General features: G+C 35.2%; 3 protein-coding genes across 3 annotated transcripts; all 3 read left to right on the top strand.

Annotated features, from left to right (window-relative positions):
* Positions 1 to 4,905: 4,905 nt before the first annotated feature.
* Positions 4,906 to 5,914, top strand: LOC131606421 (lectin-like). Its single transcript, XM_058878652.1, has one exon. It carries the CDS (start codon positions 4,909 to 4,911, stop codon positions 5,755 to 5,757), a length of 849 nt encoding a protein of 282 aa, XP_058734635.1. The 5' UTR covers positions 4,906 to 4,908; the 3' UTR covers positions 5,758 to 5,914.
* A 6,577-nt stretch (positions 5,915 to 12,491) lies between these two features.
* Positions 12,492 to 13,184, top strand: LOC131604411 (protein FAR1-RELATED SEQUENCE 5-like). Its single transcript, XM_058876853.1, has one exon. It carries the CDS (start codon positions 12,492 to 12,494, stop codon positions 13,182 to 13,184), a length of 693 nt encoding a protein of 230 aa, XP_058732836.1.
* A 17-nt stretch (positions 13,185 to 13,201) lies between these two features.
* LOC131604410 (protein FAR1-RELATED SEQUENCE 5-like) lies at positions 13,202 to 14,071 on the top strand. The gene has a single exon (XM_058876852.1). It carries the CDS (start codon positions 13,202 to 13,204, stop codon positions 14,069 to 14,071), a length of 870 nt encoding a protein of 289 aa, XP_058732835.1.
* The last annotated feature ends 3,600 nt before the right edge of the window (positions 14,072 to 17,671 follow it).

Genomic DNA, 17,671 nt, shown 5'->3' with positions numbered 1-17,671 from the left:
ACAGCAACATGAGGTAAATGAGCTCCCCACTGCCTGCATTCCATCCTATAGCAGCACTTTTGCCTAAAAGCACTTTTGTCTAAAAGCGCTTTCGTAGCTGTGCTGGCAAAACTCAAATTTGGCGTAGAGAAAACATGCTCGGCAAGACATATTATCTTGTACCTACATACCTCCTCAGTGTAATGGAGAAGTCAGAGCAAATGTAGTTTCATTAAAAAAGAAAACAAAAGATTTTAATTTAAAATGGAATATATTTTATCATCTTAGAGGAAAAACTCAGTCAATCATACTTGAACAAGAGAATAGATGGATCATTTACATCACAAATGAAAGAAGGGCTCTAATTTGGATAAATCAACAAGTATGCCACTAGCTCTTTCAAGTGGAAAAGAATCAATCTTATCAATCAATATCAAAGCTTTTGGGGGATTACATCTCCACTATGAAAATTAATCATGCCTAAATTTTTAGAAATAGGATTTAAAGAAGAAATGCCATAAAAGGCAAAAGATTTTTAAAGAAAGTTTTAAAAAGAGTTGTAAAAGAGTTTGCAAACATAAGAAGATTTTGAAAAGAGGGAGAAGTTTTGAAAATCAATTAAGATGAGAGGAGATGAAGAAACTATCCTAAAGCATAAAGTAAAAGCTAAAGAAAAGAACAATCTAATCAAACAAGAAGTCAATATTTGACATTAAGAAGTCAATGTAGAATTCTCATCCTTTGGATTAGCCAACCAAACAAGTACAATACCAAGATATCAGATGAGAACATCTCCATATGTATAACTTGCACAAAATTTTGGAAGTACATCAATAAGATATTGAGACAAAAATTGGGCAGAGTAACAGCTGTGTACAAATGAATTTCCTATCACAATGCCTTGGTATTAAACTTCAAGGACTTTATACAGAATAACCTGCACACACAAAGATAAACAACCTAATGTTTTAGGATGAACTCCAAGGACTTCCAAAATATCAATAGAAAATAATCAATGTATCAAGGTCTCAGTCCAATAGTCCATCCTCCAAGTTCAGGGTATAGTAACCAAAGTTCAAGTCTTCATTAAATTTTTTATGGTACAAGTTGATTATTAATGTCTTAAGAACAAAGCAAAATAAAAGTCCAATGAACAAAGACAAAAGTACATAAGCATAAACAATGATATATGGATGATGGATGGTAATATAAAATATAAAGCAAAAATAAAAGATAAAGAAAGAAAAATAATAAAAGCATAAATAAAAGCTAGATGTTAATGGTTAGTCGTTAGTAGCCAACATGAATGATTAATGAACTTAGGTCAAAGTTAATGAAAACTCATCAGGGGATTGATAGAATCAAAGCATCTACACAACAAGTTTTCAAAGGTCTTGAACCAATTGTCAAACAATCAATCATCCTTAGGCTTACAAATATAAGTTTGGGCCACGAATGATCATTTTCTGATACGTGACAACTTTAGCGCTATGTTAAGCAATCTTCAAGTAACTTATATAGAAGCCACTCTACAATGAGGTCGGTCAATAACAATTCATGTGTTTAAAAGCAAATTAGAGAAATGATATGTAAATCATTCTCCTAAAATTTGCAACACATGTGAAATAAAAAAAAATCAAGAATGGGATTGAGATGAAGAGGGAGGAGAATGGATTGAAATCAAAATCAAAACCACAACTTCAAATGAATTCCTTTTGATTTTTATGAGATTTCATCTTAATGATGCATTACAAGAATGATAGAACCATAGCCTCTACACAATGGATTTATTAAGACTTACACCCACTAATAAAAAAGAAGATAGATGGAGGAAAGAAAACATCACAAAAAATATTTAAAAAAACATAATCAAATATTAAAAGAAAATAAAAACCAAATAAAGAAATAAGAAAAGAGATTTTAAATGATCAAATAACAAGAAATTATTGATGAAATACTTAAGGAGTATGACAACACCAAATAAATTTCAAATAAGACCATAATAAAATCAAGGAAACTAAACAAGATTTTTAGAAAAAAGGCTTCATAATTTTCACAAAATCAAAACTATTTAAAAATGATAAAAAATGATTAATTAATTGAAATATATTGATGAATTTAATACACAAAGGGTATCATGAAACCAAATAAAAATCCCAAAAAATAATCAGAGGTTAAACATAAGTCAACAAGTGTTGACAAATGATTTCATAAATTTTAGAAGTCAGAAAACAATTTAAAACCAATTAAAATAAAGCTAACAATGCAAAAATCAAGAAAAATATCAAATCTCAGAATAAAATTTCACAAAAATTTTCATTAAATCAGAAAAAAGATAAAGAAATTTTAAGATGGATTGTTAAAAATTATAACAACAAATGTCTTGAAGTTCTTCAAAAGAAATGTATTGGTTTGTTTTGGGTTCCCCCAAGCTATTGTACTAAATAATGGAACACAATTAATAGATAAAAATTTGAAGAGTCTATTAGAGGAGTTGAAGATCAAGCAAAATTTCACCTTAGTGGAGCACCCCTAGACAAACGGGCAGGAGAAGCGGATAACCAGGTACCACTCACAAGTTTAAAGCAAGGACTAGAGGAGGTAAAGGGAAACTAGGCTGACGAACTACCGAGTGTGTTGTGGCCTTATCGCACAACTCCCTAGTCAACTACCGAAGAAACTCCTTTCTAACCTATATACATTATTGGAGTGGTCATTCCATTAGAAAATGAACAATTGAGTTGGAGGGCAAGTAACCCTTTGCTAGGGAAGAAAATAACAAAACGATCAGGGAAGAGGTTAACCTTGTGGAAGAAAAAAGGATGCTAGCCACCTTCACCAGCGAGATTTTCAAGCAAACCATGACCTCTAAATACAATTAGCGTGCCCGATCGATAGAATTTCAGGCAGGGGACTTGGTAATACGAAGAACCGACATAGGAGGATAGAATGCCCGAGATGGAAAATTTGCAAAAAATTGGGAAGGACCATACAATGTGTAGGCCAACACCGGGAAATGGGCCTACATCTTGAAATCTCTTTTAAGAGAATGGGTACCAAGGACTTGAAACATCGCCGAATTAAAGCAACATTATAGTTAAAAGGGTTGTAAATCTACTTGTTCCATTCCTTTTTATGTAACAGATTGACATATTAATAAATGCAATTACTTTTCTGTTATCATTTTAGTCGCATTATTTCCCGTCCTTATTATCTCTTTTTAGGATACAATAAGCGGAAAAGACTAAGCACATTTTTGCGTAACTGGTGCACTCCTCTTCAAAACTTGTCACTCTAAGGGCGTAGGCGGTGGAACCCGGAGACGTCCACCTCGATCTGAGTCATAACTCGAAGTAGGGAGGGGATCCTACCATTGGTTAGGGTTGTCTTATGTGACATGGAGCAGTCATTAATTCGACTGCAATTGCATAATTATTATCAGATCTCTCTGATCCCCACCAAGGGAATAGGCACCATAAAGAAAACATCATACATAACAGACTAAGCTAAACATAACAAGTAAACATTTTGGCAAACATCCTTTATGAAATTATGTTCTTCTTTTGGAAAGATTTCAGACACTATGTGTCAAACAATGCGTGTGACAAGATTAATGTTGCAACACTTAAATAGAAAATAAAGTAAAATGAACAAATAGAGTTGGTAACTCGATTCGGTGCAATGTCACCTATGTCTGAAGGGCGTTAAACATTTAACAACATAACTCTCTCTCTCTCTCCTACATATTTATAAATACCTACCTTTCCATCTTGATAATCTCTTCCTCAAAGTTTCTAAAATCAGTTTTCAAGTATAACTTCTTCTTGAAAGCTTCTATTGAAACGCCTAAAAATTTAAACGAGACATAATCAATGCAACAATATATAAATGATTAAACTGTTTGAAAAACATTGTGGTCCAAATTAATTCCTTAAAATTTGCTTTTGAAGAATTTAATCCTTAAACCTGAAACTAATTCAAACCCTCGAACGATACGCTTCATGCTCTAAAGGTTGTTTCATGAGCCGTCACCCACAAATATAGTGTCATTTCCAGAATGTAGTAGATGAAAATAATTTTGGAGTTAATTTGGATTCCTTTGTAGCCTTCATTTTGCCCCAACTTTTTGTACCAGGCCCACCAACTCTTCAAGTGCAATGAAAAACAAAAAAGAGAGAGTGTGTCGCCTTGTCGTAGACGCCTTTAAACTTCAAATTTTTTTGTTGGACTACGATTCATAAGAACCGATATAGAGTTGGAAAAGACATAAGCATTAATCTCAGACATGTCTTAAGACTTTTAGAGGTTTTGTGTAGCTTAGTCACGATTTTAACATGACAATAAATAAGGGTTTTATTCTACCACAATTTAATCTAAAAAGTATTTTAGAAAACTCTTTTTAAATACGATTTAACCATATCAAATTCTAAACTTTGTGCAGTTGTCCGTCTTACACGCTCTCAACTTCTTTTCCATTAATCCAAATCTCATTCTAATCATAAATCATGTATTTTAAATACTTATTACCGTTTAAAATTTCGATTATGAAGAAATTTTATCTATAATTCTAAATTGAACTTGGATTTCTCCACATGTTTTGAATAAATATCAGCCACTAAAAAAATCTTAAAATAAATTGAAATTACAATTAGTCATATTCTTTTTTTGTGATATTATCGTACTACACACACAGTAACCTTGATCTTACCACAAACAACCTAGAAAGAATTACACTAGTTCTAACATTAAAAATATATAGCAATAAATAAACTAGTTAAACAAAAGACAATATTTTTTATCTTCAAACAAGATTTGATGGACGCGTAGAAAATGATAGGACATGGTTTTGTATATGTGTTTCACTATAAGGCACTATAAAGACACGTAAGAATGAGTCATCACCATTATATAAACAAGTATCATGCATGCATGCAATTATTACCAATAATAATGGCTTCCATTCAAACCCAAATGATCTCATTCTATGCCATATTTCTCTCCATTCTCTTACCAACAATCTTTTTCTTCAAAGTGAACTCAACCGAAACCACTTCCTTTTCCATCACCAAGTTTTCTCCAGACCAGAAAAACCTAATCTTCCAAGGAGATGGCTACACCACAAAAGAGAAGTTAACCCTCACCAAGGCAGTAAAGAACACTGTTGGCAGAGCTCTCTATTCCTCACCTATCCATATCTGGGATAGCCAAACAGGCAACGTTGCTAATTTCGTAACTTCATTCACTTTTGTCATAGATGCACCCAACAGTTACAACGTTGCGGACGGGTTTACGTTCTTCATAGCACCGGTAGATACGAAGCCACAGACCGGCGGGGGATATCTCGGAGTTTTCAATAGCAAAGATTATGATAAAAGTATTCAAACTGTTGCTGTTGAGTTTGACACTTTCTATAATACTGCTTGGGATCCAAGCGATAAAGAAAGACATATTGGAATCGATGTTAACAGTATCAAATCTAAAAGTACTAAGCCGTGGAAGTTGCGGAATGGTGAAAAGGCTAATGTTGTGATAGCTTTTAATGCTGCTAATAATGTGTTAACTGTTAGTTTAACGTATCCTAATTCACTTGAGGAAGAAAATGTAACTAGTTATACTCTTAGTGATGTTGTGCCTTTGAAGGATGTTGTTCCTGAGTGGGTGAGGATTGGTTTTTCTGCTACCACTGGAGCGGAATATGCAGCACATGAAGTTCTTTCATGGTCTTTTTATTCTGAGTTGAGTGGACCTTCAGGTTCTAAGCAAGCTGAAGATGCATAGTTTTTAGCTTCTCATGTTCATGCATGTCAAGTAATGTGTGACAGATCCAGTTTTTATAAATAAACTGCGCATGTAAATGTATATGCAGTATTAGTATTTGTAATGTTGTTATGTATGTTACTTGTTGATGCGTTTATTAATTAATGTTTGTTATTAATTATTTGAGTTGTGTGTGTGGATCGGATAATAAAACCCCAACAAAAAAAAGTTTTCATAGCTCACATATTATTCAGAATCATGGTAAAGGTCAACCTAAGAATGGTAAAGGTCAATCTAAGAAATATAGAAGAAATAGTGATTATTATTTTGGGGTGTTTGCGGTACAGTTTAGACGATTTTAACACTGAAAAATCATGATTTTCGAACCACAAAACAAAAAATATCCGGTGTGGTTTGATTAGGTTGATTTTTAAAAATAAAATAAAATCAAATCAATGTGGTGATTTAGGTTGATTCAATTTTTTATAAATTTAAAATTTGATAAAAAAATTGTGTCTACAAATATATCTCAAGTCTAAATAATAAATAATATTTTATCAAAATTTATTTTTTCTTAAATAAATATCATAAAACAAATATTAAAATTTATTTTATTAAAATAGTATTTATAAACTATTTTATAAATAAATTACAAGTTTTATTTTAAGTATATAGAGTAAAGAGTATTTTATTAAAATTTATTTATTCTTAAATAAATATCAAATAAAAATAAGATAAAATTTATTTTATCAAAATAATATTTATAAATGAATAATATTTTATTTTTTATATGTAAATTAAAATAAAAATATGATAAAATATATACTTGTTGATTTTCTAGTGAAGTATATAATGAATAGTAAGATTTTGTAACATTTTGATTCGGTTTGGTTTGCAAAATACAAATTACAAATTAAATCGAACCGTGCGGTTCTATTAAAAATTATTCAAACACATTTAAATCAAATACGGTTTTTTATGATTTCGATTTAGTTCAACTCGGTTTTACAGCTTTTAATTGGGTCTGTTTCACCTCTAATTACCACTATAGTGCCTAATACAACCCATTCTTGAGAATTGGAACATGCATTCTGTGGAGGCGGGAGCCCCTTATCTTGTACCCAAATGGTTGTTATGCACTCCATTTTGGATTTTCCTAATGCAACCAACGTTTAGAAGCCTACATAGATAAAGATAAAAGTAAGGGTGTCAAGATTAAAATAATTAACATTTTGGATTTTGGATTTTCCTAGTGGCTAGTGCAATGAACGTTTAGAAGCCTACAAAGATAAAGATAAAAGTCACCTCTCAACCTTCTATGTCACTTCTGATGAAAAACCACGTATATCCCTGACTTCAGAAATGCATTTCCGTAATGCAAGAAAAAAGTGTTTTCGGAGATGCATCTCCGAAAGCGCCTTTTTTTTTTTTCAAAATTTGACTTATTTCGGAAATGCATTTCCGAAAACACCATTTCGGAAGTTCATTTCCGAAATATTGCGCGTTTTGCAGATTAAGCAAAACAGCCCCCTCTCCCCCATTCATTTACCCTAATTCAACATCAAACACAACCCTAGAGAAATTTTGTGCAAACACATTCAAGGCTACATCAAAGGCTCCAATAACCTTGCTATACTACATTCAAAAGCCCTTCAATCTCTTCAATCGGTAAGCATTTCGAGTTTTAGATCTATGATTAAAATTCATATTAGGGTGTTCACAAATAGCAAAAAATGTACTAGGTTAGGTTGGTACTGATATTTAGGGTGTTTAGAATGATTAAACATAGTTTTGAAGTTTGTTTTTGGGGTCTGCCATGGAAGTTGCAGAAAACTTCCTCGCAGGGGTGTTTCGGAAGTTCATTTTCGAAAACACCTCCATTCCCAGTTTCGGAAATGAATTTCCGAATTGTATCAGAAGTGCAATTTTTTTTAGTTCTTTATGTTGTCTCGCATATTAATCGATTTCAATTGTTTTCAGGAACATGTCAGACATTCAAGCACGCATCAGAAAGGGTAGAGAGACCCAGACTGCGTCGGCAAGACGCGAGCGGGCGGCGGCGCAGCAGGCGTTGACACAGGGACGGGGCAGGGACGGGGGCGACGTGTGCGAGTTCCCGTGGAGATGGACGAGGGTACCTCTACATCTGGATCGAGGAGTCATCTGGCTCGGGTATCTTCTTCCCGCCAGCGAGAGGAGGAGGATGAGGTGGCAGTGTCATACCACGAGGCGGAGGAGGTACCGGATGTTGACCCTCCACTCGGGGAGGAGGATGAGCAGGAGGAGGGCTACCTGGGAGGGAGAGGTATTTTTTATAATTTGCCCGACTACATTATTTAACCGTTTATAATTTAGACGTTTATTCAATATTTTCTTAACGGTCTATTTAACATACTTTTTTATTTGTTTTTTTTGTAACAGGAGAGAGAGCCGTTGAAAATGGTGAACCACGCCCGGAAGGTTTTCAGTCTGTTTAAACCGACTGCCGAGTGGTTTAACGACGCGGTGAGAGCTTCAGGGTTTAGTGGGCTCTGCATGACGGGGTATTCCACCATCAGCCACGGCATGCAGGGGGCCTTTGTGGAGCGGTGGCACAAGGAGACGTCTTCTTTCCACTTACCGGTTGGGGAGATGACGATCACCTTGCATGATGTGCAGTGTCTTCTCCACCTGTCGATCAAGGGGACGCTGTTGCACCACTCCCGGATCCAGAGGATCATGTGAGTATTTTCTGGGAGCATCATGTGGTACCGGAGGAGTATCGTCGCATTCGGGTCACCCAGGACTGGCACAGTGTGGAGGGATACGTCACATGGTTCTATCGGGTGTCACATCCTCTGCTGACACCCGACGCTCCCGGCGCTCCTAGGCCAGCACACGAGGAGATCCTGGAGAACCAGCAGGCCGAGGATGACCACGCCATTGATCTCCTGCCGATCTGCCAGCGGATAGAGATGCTTGGGCGGGACGCGTTAGATCGAGGTGTCGTTCATCAGGGCGGTCCAGAGGCTGTCGCCGTGATGGAGATGATCGTCACTGATGTGGGCTGTGCGGCGGCATACAGGCGGCAGAGGAGGTCCCAGGGAGAGAGGGTTAGGCATACTCAGTAGTGGTCGGGTTTATTTTTTTTTTGTTTTCGGATTGTATCTTTCGCACACTATTATTATTTGGATTTGGATCGGCTTGTATATATTACTATTTTTATCATATTAGTATTTTTTGTTTATATGTCGCTTATTTTATTTGCCGTCTTCCTTTAATTAAAAATACGAGACTGTTTCCAAAAACATAAAAAAAAATATAGTTTCTGCATAATTCGGAAGTTCATTTCCGAAATCCCCCAAAATCTGAAAAAAGGTGTTTTCGGAAGTGCATCTTCGAAAACACCCCCCATTTGGTGTTTTCGGAGATGCACTTCCGAAGTCTGAAAATTTTTAAAAAAAAATACTTCGGAAATGCATTTCCGAAGCAGGAGTAAAGTGGGGTTTTCGCTGGTGGTGACCCCTATAGGGAGGTGGGTAAAGAAATTTTCAATAATTATTCATTCTTTCAAATATATAATAAAAAGTTAGTTCAGTATATGATAAGATTGTTAATACTCTAATTAAATGTACTCTAGTTTAGATATTAACTTATTAAGTAGGGAAACTAGACGGCTTTCCGCGCGATGCACAGATAAGTTTTATTAAACTGTTATCGATAAATAGAAAAAATGTTTTTATTAATATTTTATATTAAATTTATTTTTCTATATAAAAAGTTAACAATAATAATAATTTAGTTGTTTACAATATATATATATATATATATATATATATATATATATATATATATATATATATATATATATATATATATATATATATATATATATATATATACCATTGGATTTTAAAATAAATGGTGGAGATTATGGGTGAATTTTTTTTCTCTCTCCTACATTTTGAAATAAATGATGTAGGAGAGAGAAAAAAAATATTCACCCATAATCTCCACCATTTATTTTAAAATTCAATGGTTCATATTCATTCTCATATGATATATATATATATATATATATATATATATATATATATATATATATATATATATATATATATATATATATATATATATATATATATATATATATATATATATATATATATATATATATATATATATATATATATATATATATATATATATATATATATATATATTGTTCAATACAATCAATTTAGTGACCGATCCAGTTTCTATAAATAAACTGCGCATGTAAATGTATATGCAGTATTTGTAATGTTGTTATGTATGTCACTTTATGCGTTTATTCTAATTAATGTGTTTTATTAATTAATTATTTGAGTTGTGTTTGTTAAATTAGATAGTTACCATAGTTTTAAATTGCGGACCGGATCACGTGATGCGACTGCAATGTTGCAGTTGTGGTAGTGTCTGTATCCGTATTAGGCTGTAATTATGGTGTGATTGCAAATTACAATAAAAACGTACCGCATCGTAACGCTGCAACGATTGCATCGTAACACCGCAACAGCTACATCAGGCTGCATCAAATTGCATTAGGTCGCAAGAGATTATTTAATGCTCACAAAAATTATTTGATTTACCTTCCTTTCTATTTATATGATAGATTTAAGGTATCTTTTAAAAAGATTAGTGATATTAAAAATGATGGCGAATTTTTAAGAGATGTATATATGAAAATTAAAGAGAAAATAGAAGACATGTGAAATCTAAAATACATAAAATATAATATTTTAGGTTCATAAATATAAATTTACGTCGCAACGACCTCTACTGCATTGCAATTTTGGATTACATTTTGGATTTACAGAGTGACAATGCCATTTTGACGTTTTATTGCATAGTGATAACAATAATCATGTGACCCCCTTTTAATAACCGGAGAATTCTATGGTGAAGTTGTCATTTTAACTTTTTTGTGCAGTCACAATTCTGGCCAATCACAAGTGTCCTTCAAATCCTAAATGCCACCTAGGATCAACTTATTATGTAATGTCATATTTCTGAATATTACAATTAAGTCCCAACATATTTGAAACTAAACCCCTAACCTTTCAATTGTTTTTTTTTTTAAATATTTCAGAAATCAAAATTAATGAATTTTTTTCATAAAACTTCAGCTTCTTCAACAAGTTCGTATTCGTCTTCTTTCTCCAACCAACAATAACTTTTCACCACTACCACCGTACGTTTGCAAAGGTTTTCACCACAAACACCGTACGTTTGCCAAGCATTTCACCGCCACCTTCGTAACTCTGCACCGTGCTTTTTCGTTTTTTATCGGAATGCCAAACACACGCTTCATCTTCCCGTTACAAAAACGGAAGTTCAATATCATTAAATACAATCGCTCTGCTCACACAGTTCGTATTGATAGCCGAGCTAAGGTATTAAGGATTAATATTTAATTATTTCAATTTCTTATATGGTTGATGTTGTAATCTGTAATTAGGGAATTAGGTTTTATGATTGATTGTATTTTGATGATTTCATTTCAAGGTGGGAATTATGGTTTTATGATTGGGGTTAACTTATGTTGTGTTATATATTGGCCGATTTCAGATGGATAACAATGGGGAATCTGTTGGGGTGGATTTGAACAATCTTCAAACTGATTCTTTTGATGATGAATATAGGTGTGATGAATATAGTTCTGATGAAAATAGTTCTGATGAACATAGTTGTGAGGAATTGGTTGGAACGGAGTTGTCGAATAGCCAAACAGTTGTAGTTGATAGATTGGTGAGTTTAAATTCCATTACTTCATATGAAATTTGTTCTATGGAATTTGGAACTGTAACACCTGAGGCCGAAGAAGGCGAGGGGTGGTTGCACCGCATGGAACACCTAAGGCCGAAGTGGGCAATGGTGATCGCCACATCGGAATGAGAGGAATCCTAAGGCCAGGCAGGTATGGGACTGCATGGTTGAAGGAAAGCTTATAAGGATTGATGGGTACTACCTATACCAACAAGATGCATATTCTTTTCGGTAGCTCATTCCATAAGAACTCCATAGTTAAGCGTGCTTGACTTGGAGTAGTATTGGGATGGGTGACCTTCTGGGAAGTTTCCCGGAAAGCGTGCGAGTGAGGTCAAAGCATGTTGAAAAGACTCGTGTTTTTTTGTGGGGTCAATCGATCATCCCGAAAGTAGTCTGGGGCGTTACAAATGGTATCAGAGCCAGACCTCTCCCCGTACGATGTGGTTCGAGGACGAACCATGCAGAAGCTGGTGGGCATGTAACACCTGAGGCCGAAGAAGGCGAGGGGTGGTTGAACCACATGGAACACCTAAGGCCGAAGTGGACAATGGTGGTCGCCACATCGGAATGAGAGGAATCCTAAGGCCAGGCAGGTATGGGACTGCATGGTTGAAGGAAAGCTTATAAGGATTGATGGGTACTACCTATACCAACAAGATGCATCTTCTTTTCGGTAGCTCATTCCATAAGAACTCCATAGTTAAGCTTGCTTGACTTGGAGTAGTATTGGGATGGGTGACCTTCTGGGAAGTTTCCTGGAAAGCGTGCGAGTGAGGTCAAAGCATGTTGAAAAGACTCGTGTTGGTTTGTGGGGTCAGTCGATCATCCCGAAAGTAGTCTGGGGCGTTACAGGAACTGTGGGAGAAGCTTGTGAATTTTATTATAAGTATGGAAGATGTAAAGCTTTTGCCATTAGGAAAAACGATGTTAGGTGATGAGGGCCCGAAAGTAGTGAAATAGTAGTGATGAGGCAGTTTGTATGTAACAAAAATGGATTAAGAGACAAGAAGCACTTGGCTAGGTTAGATAGGGAAAGAGAACACCGATGTACAACCCGTACTAGTTGCAAATCTAGGCTCCGTGTGCATTACAATAAGAAAAAAGGGAAATATGTTGTGTCATTTCTTGAAGAGGCTCATAACCATGAATTAACCCCGACAAAGTTTGTGCATTTACACCCCGGTTACCATCAAATATCTGAGGCAAATAGAGCTCAAATTGGCAGTCTTCAATCACATGGTATCAAAACGTGTCATATAATGGGGTACATGGTTGCTCAAAAGGGTGGATATAATGATGTTGGTTTTACAAAGAAAGATTTGTACAATTATTCCGACAAAAAAATGCGTGATGTTATTAAGGATGGTGATGTTGATGATGCCTTAAATTATCTCAAAGTGAAATCATCTACGGATCCTATGCTTTATGCAGAATATTGTGTCAATAGTGATGGAAGATTGAAGTCACTTTTTTGGGCAGACGGCGTTAGTAGATCGAACTATATCTGTTTTGGTGATGTTCTTGCATTTGACACAACTTACAAGAAGAACAAATATAATTATCCCTTGGTTATATTTTCTGGTTGCAACCACCACTCACAATATTCGGTGCTGCATTGGTGTCGGACGAAACGGCAGAGACGTATAAGTGGTTGTTGAAGTGTTTCTTAGACTGCATGGAAAATAAATATCCAGAAGCAGTTGTAACAGATGGAGACGGGGCTATGAGGGAGGCTATAAAAAAATTTTATCCTGATGCGACCCATCAGTTGTGTGCTTGGCATTTAAACAAGAATGGAGGTGAAAATGTAAAGAGTTCACAATTTATTGATGGTTTTAAAAATGCAATATACTCAAATTTTACAACAGAGCAGTTTAAAGAATTTTGGTGGGAGATGGTTAAAGAGAATGAACTTGAAGGAAAAGCTTGGGTTGCCAAAACATATGAGAACAAGTCACTCTGGGCTATTGCATATCTACATGATAAGTTTTTTGGTTGTATAAGAACTACATCTCAGCGTGAAGCTGTCAATGCAATAATCAAGTCTTATGTACAGAAGAAAGGGTGCATTTTTGAATTTATGCATAATTTTGAACAAGCTTTGAGGGATTACAAAAATAATGAACTTGTTGCTGATTTTAAATCGAAGTTTTCAGATCCTGTGTTGACAACTCATCTTCGTCCGATTGAAAGCGACGCTGCTAAAACTTATACAATAGAGATTTTTAAAGAAGTAAAAGAAGAAATAATGAAGCCTAGTGCATTAATTGTAAAGGAGCGATTAATAGAAGGAGAATTGAAAGTTTATAAGTTGACAAAATATTGTGAGGATGGTTATGAAAGAGAAGTTGTGTATGATCCTTTAGGTAAAACATTGCGGTGTTCGTGTAAATTGTTTGACTCTCGCGGAATTCCATGTTCACACATATTTTACGTCATCAAAGAAGAGCATATGGATCACATTCCTCGTAGTGTGGTATTTCCGCGTTGGATGAAGGATGCCAAAATTGGTTTTCTCAATATGGATTCTAATGGGGGAGTATAATCGAATATGATTGAGCAAGCATGATTTACTTCTTACTGTTCGGTTTTTACAACTTTTTGCAAAGAAGTTTAAAAAAAATGGTGTTTATGGAGATGTAATGGATGACATCCTGAAGTTGCAGAGAAACTATTGTAGTTCTGACGAACCAATTGGGACCCAAAGTGCATCTGTAGGTGATCCAATGATAGTGAAAAGCAAAGATCCTCCAAAGCATAAAAAGACTGAATCCAAAACAATCAAACACTGCAAAAAATGCAACAGTACAAGTCATGATGCGAGGAATTGTTCGGTGATACATACCTTCTTTGTGATCCAAATCTTATTCTTATTATATATATCGCTTTTAACATTATATTCTACCTATTTGGTATATATTCCCGGACAAACAAGACGGGACACCTGAACAGAATTATGTGTTCGAGTCAATGTCGTTAAATGATTCTTCAAGCTAAGTCGCACAGAGCTTTGTCTATGACAAATTTTCCTATATTGCAGGGTATGGAGAAACTTCTTGGGTCTTTCAGCTTAGGTGGCATTTTATTTTGAATTATCGCACTACATTCGGCAGTGAGTGTTACGGTCTCATTGTCTTCTATCTTTTTCTTATTTGATAGGATTTCTTTGAGAAATTTAGCATATGAGGGTATTTGTGTAATAGCTTCTGTAAAAGTGTTAAGTGTCAAAATGTAGTTATTTTGTGTTTGTAAATAGTGGCACTTATCGATACTTTTTGCTAATACCGTTCGAATAATACCCCGTTTTGTGTATAAATACGTATACTTTGTGAATAGATGTACCTTCATATACTTTTTGATAGTTTTCTATTCATTTTGTAGGTATTGAGGCGTATTTGGAGCATGAGCAATAACATGGCGAAGACACGGCTTCAAACGCGCGATTTTGAGCGGCGGAATCAATTCATTTGGCGAATAAAGCTCAAAACCAAATAATAATAAATCACCAATTTGGTTGATATGTTGTCATTGTTAGATAGAGCATGAAATAAGCTTTCCAACGCTTCAAACCGGGCGCAAATTGGAGTTACGGTTCTCAAGATATGGCCAAAATAAGATTTCATTTTTCTGTTGAGCGGGCTAAGCGGGCTTGACCGTGCTAAGCGCGGTCTGGGAGCATTTTTGACAAGTTTGGCAGAAAGTTTGGCGCTTAGCGCGGGTTTTTGGCGCTAAGTGCGGTCTGGCGGTTTAAGACCAATAAAAAACAGCCCGCTTAGCGCGGTGGGCGCGCTTAGCGCGGTCTGCGACTTCAGTTTTTGTATATATGTTGTAAAATCAGTTTTTTTAGGTTTTTTATCATCTCTTCTTGACAAGTTGAGCTCTGATCCATTTTTGGTAGTTTATAGCTTGAGGAAACACCATTGGATGCTACACCATGTGGATTGATCATGGATTTGTCTCGATTCCATTGTACCGATGAGATCTTTCCGGTTCATCTTCTCTCTTCCTTTTGTTTCATTCCAATGGTGGTTATTGTATGTATATTTCTACTCTTATTGTATGTATATTTGTGGATCTTGGGATCGTTTATATATTTGCTTTACAAATCATCATTGTTGTTGTTCTTGATCTTTTTGCTTAAATGCTCTGGATTTGTGGTGTTGCAAACATGGGCATCATAGATCTTGATTAGGAATGATAACTGTTAGTTTCTGGATTGCAGACATGGATTTAGGGCTAACAATCGTAGTGGGTATCGAGTTTAATGCCTCCGTGTTGTTTGTGTCGGTGGAGAAATCGCTGATGTGAATAGTGTGGTTGAGCTTTCGTCGGTGTTGCAGACATGGGCACCGATGTGGCGTCTCGATTGATGCCCAGTGATGTTGATACGTATTGTGAGTGTCAAGCGATAGATCTTAGGATTTAAGTATTAGACGGGTAGAACGAAATACAATTCCATAACTCTTTCTCTTAGACTATTGAGAATGTTTATCTGCTTTTATTTACTTTTCCCGCATTTACCTTTCCGTACCCGAAATCATGAAACATAGAACGCGAGATAGTCGAACGACAGTTTTTCTCAACCAATCTCTGTGGACACGATAATTCCCGGATAAATATTTCCAAATCTTTTGTTGCTTGCCGCTTTACCGCTTCAACAAAATGGCGCCGTTGCTGGGGATTGGTTTTGAGATTAATCGCATTGCGATGGTTTCGCATTTTAAGTTTCGTAAATATGTACATATCGTATATTTTGTGCATATTCTCATACTTGTTTATTTTTGTATATTGATACATGTTTATGTTTTCATACGTGTACATGTTTGTGTTTGATTTTGTTCCTCTTTACTTTTGCTATTTAGCAAGGTGAAGTTGGCTAAACAAATTGAATCGGATAGTTCGTAAATTCTAGATCTTCACTTTTCAATTTGTTTAGCGAAATAAGGATTTTGTAAATATTGTGTTTTATGTATATTATGTTTTTACACATACTTGTATATACTTTTGCTTTTGATTCGTTTGTTAAGTGTTTGGGCAGGACGTTTCCTTTAGGTTGCGTTTGAGGCGAAAGCATTGGCGTACCGCGAGGAAGTTTCTTACCATTCGCGAAACAATAAAAGGCGTCGAGCTAACGACGTAAAACGAGCGCTTGTTGGGAGGCACCCCAACAGTTTTATTTTTCTGTTTATCTGTAAATGAGATGTAAATGTGTTAAGTGGAGGCACACTGGAATTTCTGTTTTGTTGCACTGGTTTTTGTCTTTCTGGTGTAGCGCGCTTAGCGTGCTAGACCGCGCTTAGTGCGGTCTGTAGCTTTTGGCTAATGAATTCTTTTTAATGATTCATTTGACTCGCCTTTTTCCCACTTACACCAAGGCTTTATAGTTTTGTATTTTATAGTTATAATTTTAATTCTTTTTTTGTTGTTTAGACTCAAATTTTGGCTCGATTACTTGAAGTCGCATTTGGTAATTCTTCAATTTTGATTGATTCAACATGCCAATTGTGCGGTAATGATTGTTCGAATTTGTACACAGCAAGGTACTCGTTTATCGTTTTCTATAGCATAACATGTTTAGGAGACTTTTCATTTGTACAATTTTCATATTATTCATTCTTTTTGCATAACTTGCTCATGACTTGAATCACATTAGCCCCTTTTTACCATAAATGTGAGGTGGCTTTCCATTGTGTACATATGCGAGTGACCGACATTTCTTGTTTTAACTGGATATTATTATGTTTAATCTGTCGTTTGTATTGATTTTGTGAATGCACGAAAGTGATCAAGGCACTTGTTTGATTTTGAGCGCAACTACCATAGCCAAATATCAATTCACCTTGTGAGTGTGTGACCATTAGTAACCCCCTTTGAGCCTTTTTGTCAATATCCATATTGTTTTTGCTTAATTCTTGTCTATGAGCGTTTGGTTTTCATTTGTGTATGGATGTTGATTCTTTATTTTCTTGAATCCTCAACTATGATTTATAGTTTGAATTTTTACCTTGCCTTAGAAAGTAGGGAGTATTCTTATTATGATGATAGTTGTATTCAAGTTGGGGAGAGGATGTTTGCTTACTTATATTATGGTTGGTGTGAGGTTGTGAAAAGAAAAAAGAAAAACAAATTGTGAAAAAGAAAGAAA

Source organism: Vicia villosa, linkage group LG5, assembly GCF_029867415.1.
Source record: "Vicia villosa cultivar HV-30 ecotype Madison, WI linkage group LG5, Vvil1.0, whole genome shotgun sequence".
Lineage (NCBI taxonomy): Eukaryota > Viridiplantae > Streptophyta > Magnoliopsida > Fabales > Fabaceae > Vicia > Vicia villosa.
The sequence above is the reverse complement of the archived record's forward strand: the minus strand, read 5'-3'. Positions and strand labels throughout refer to the sequence as shown.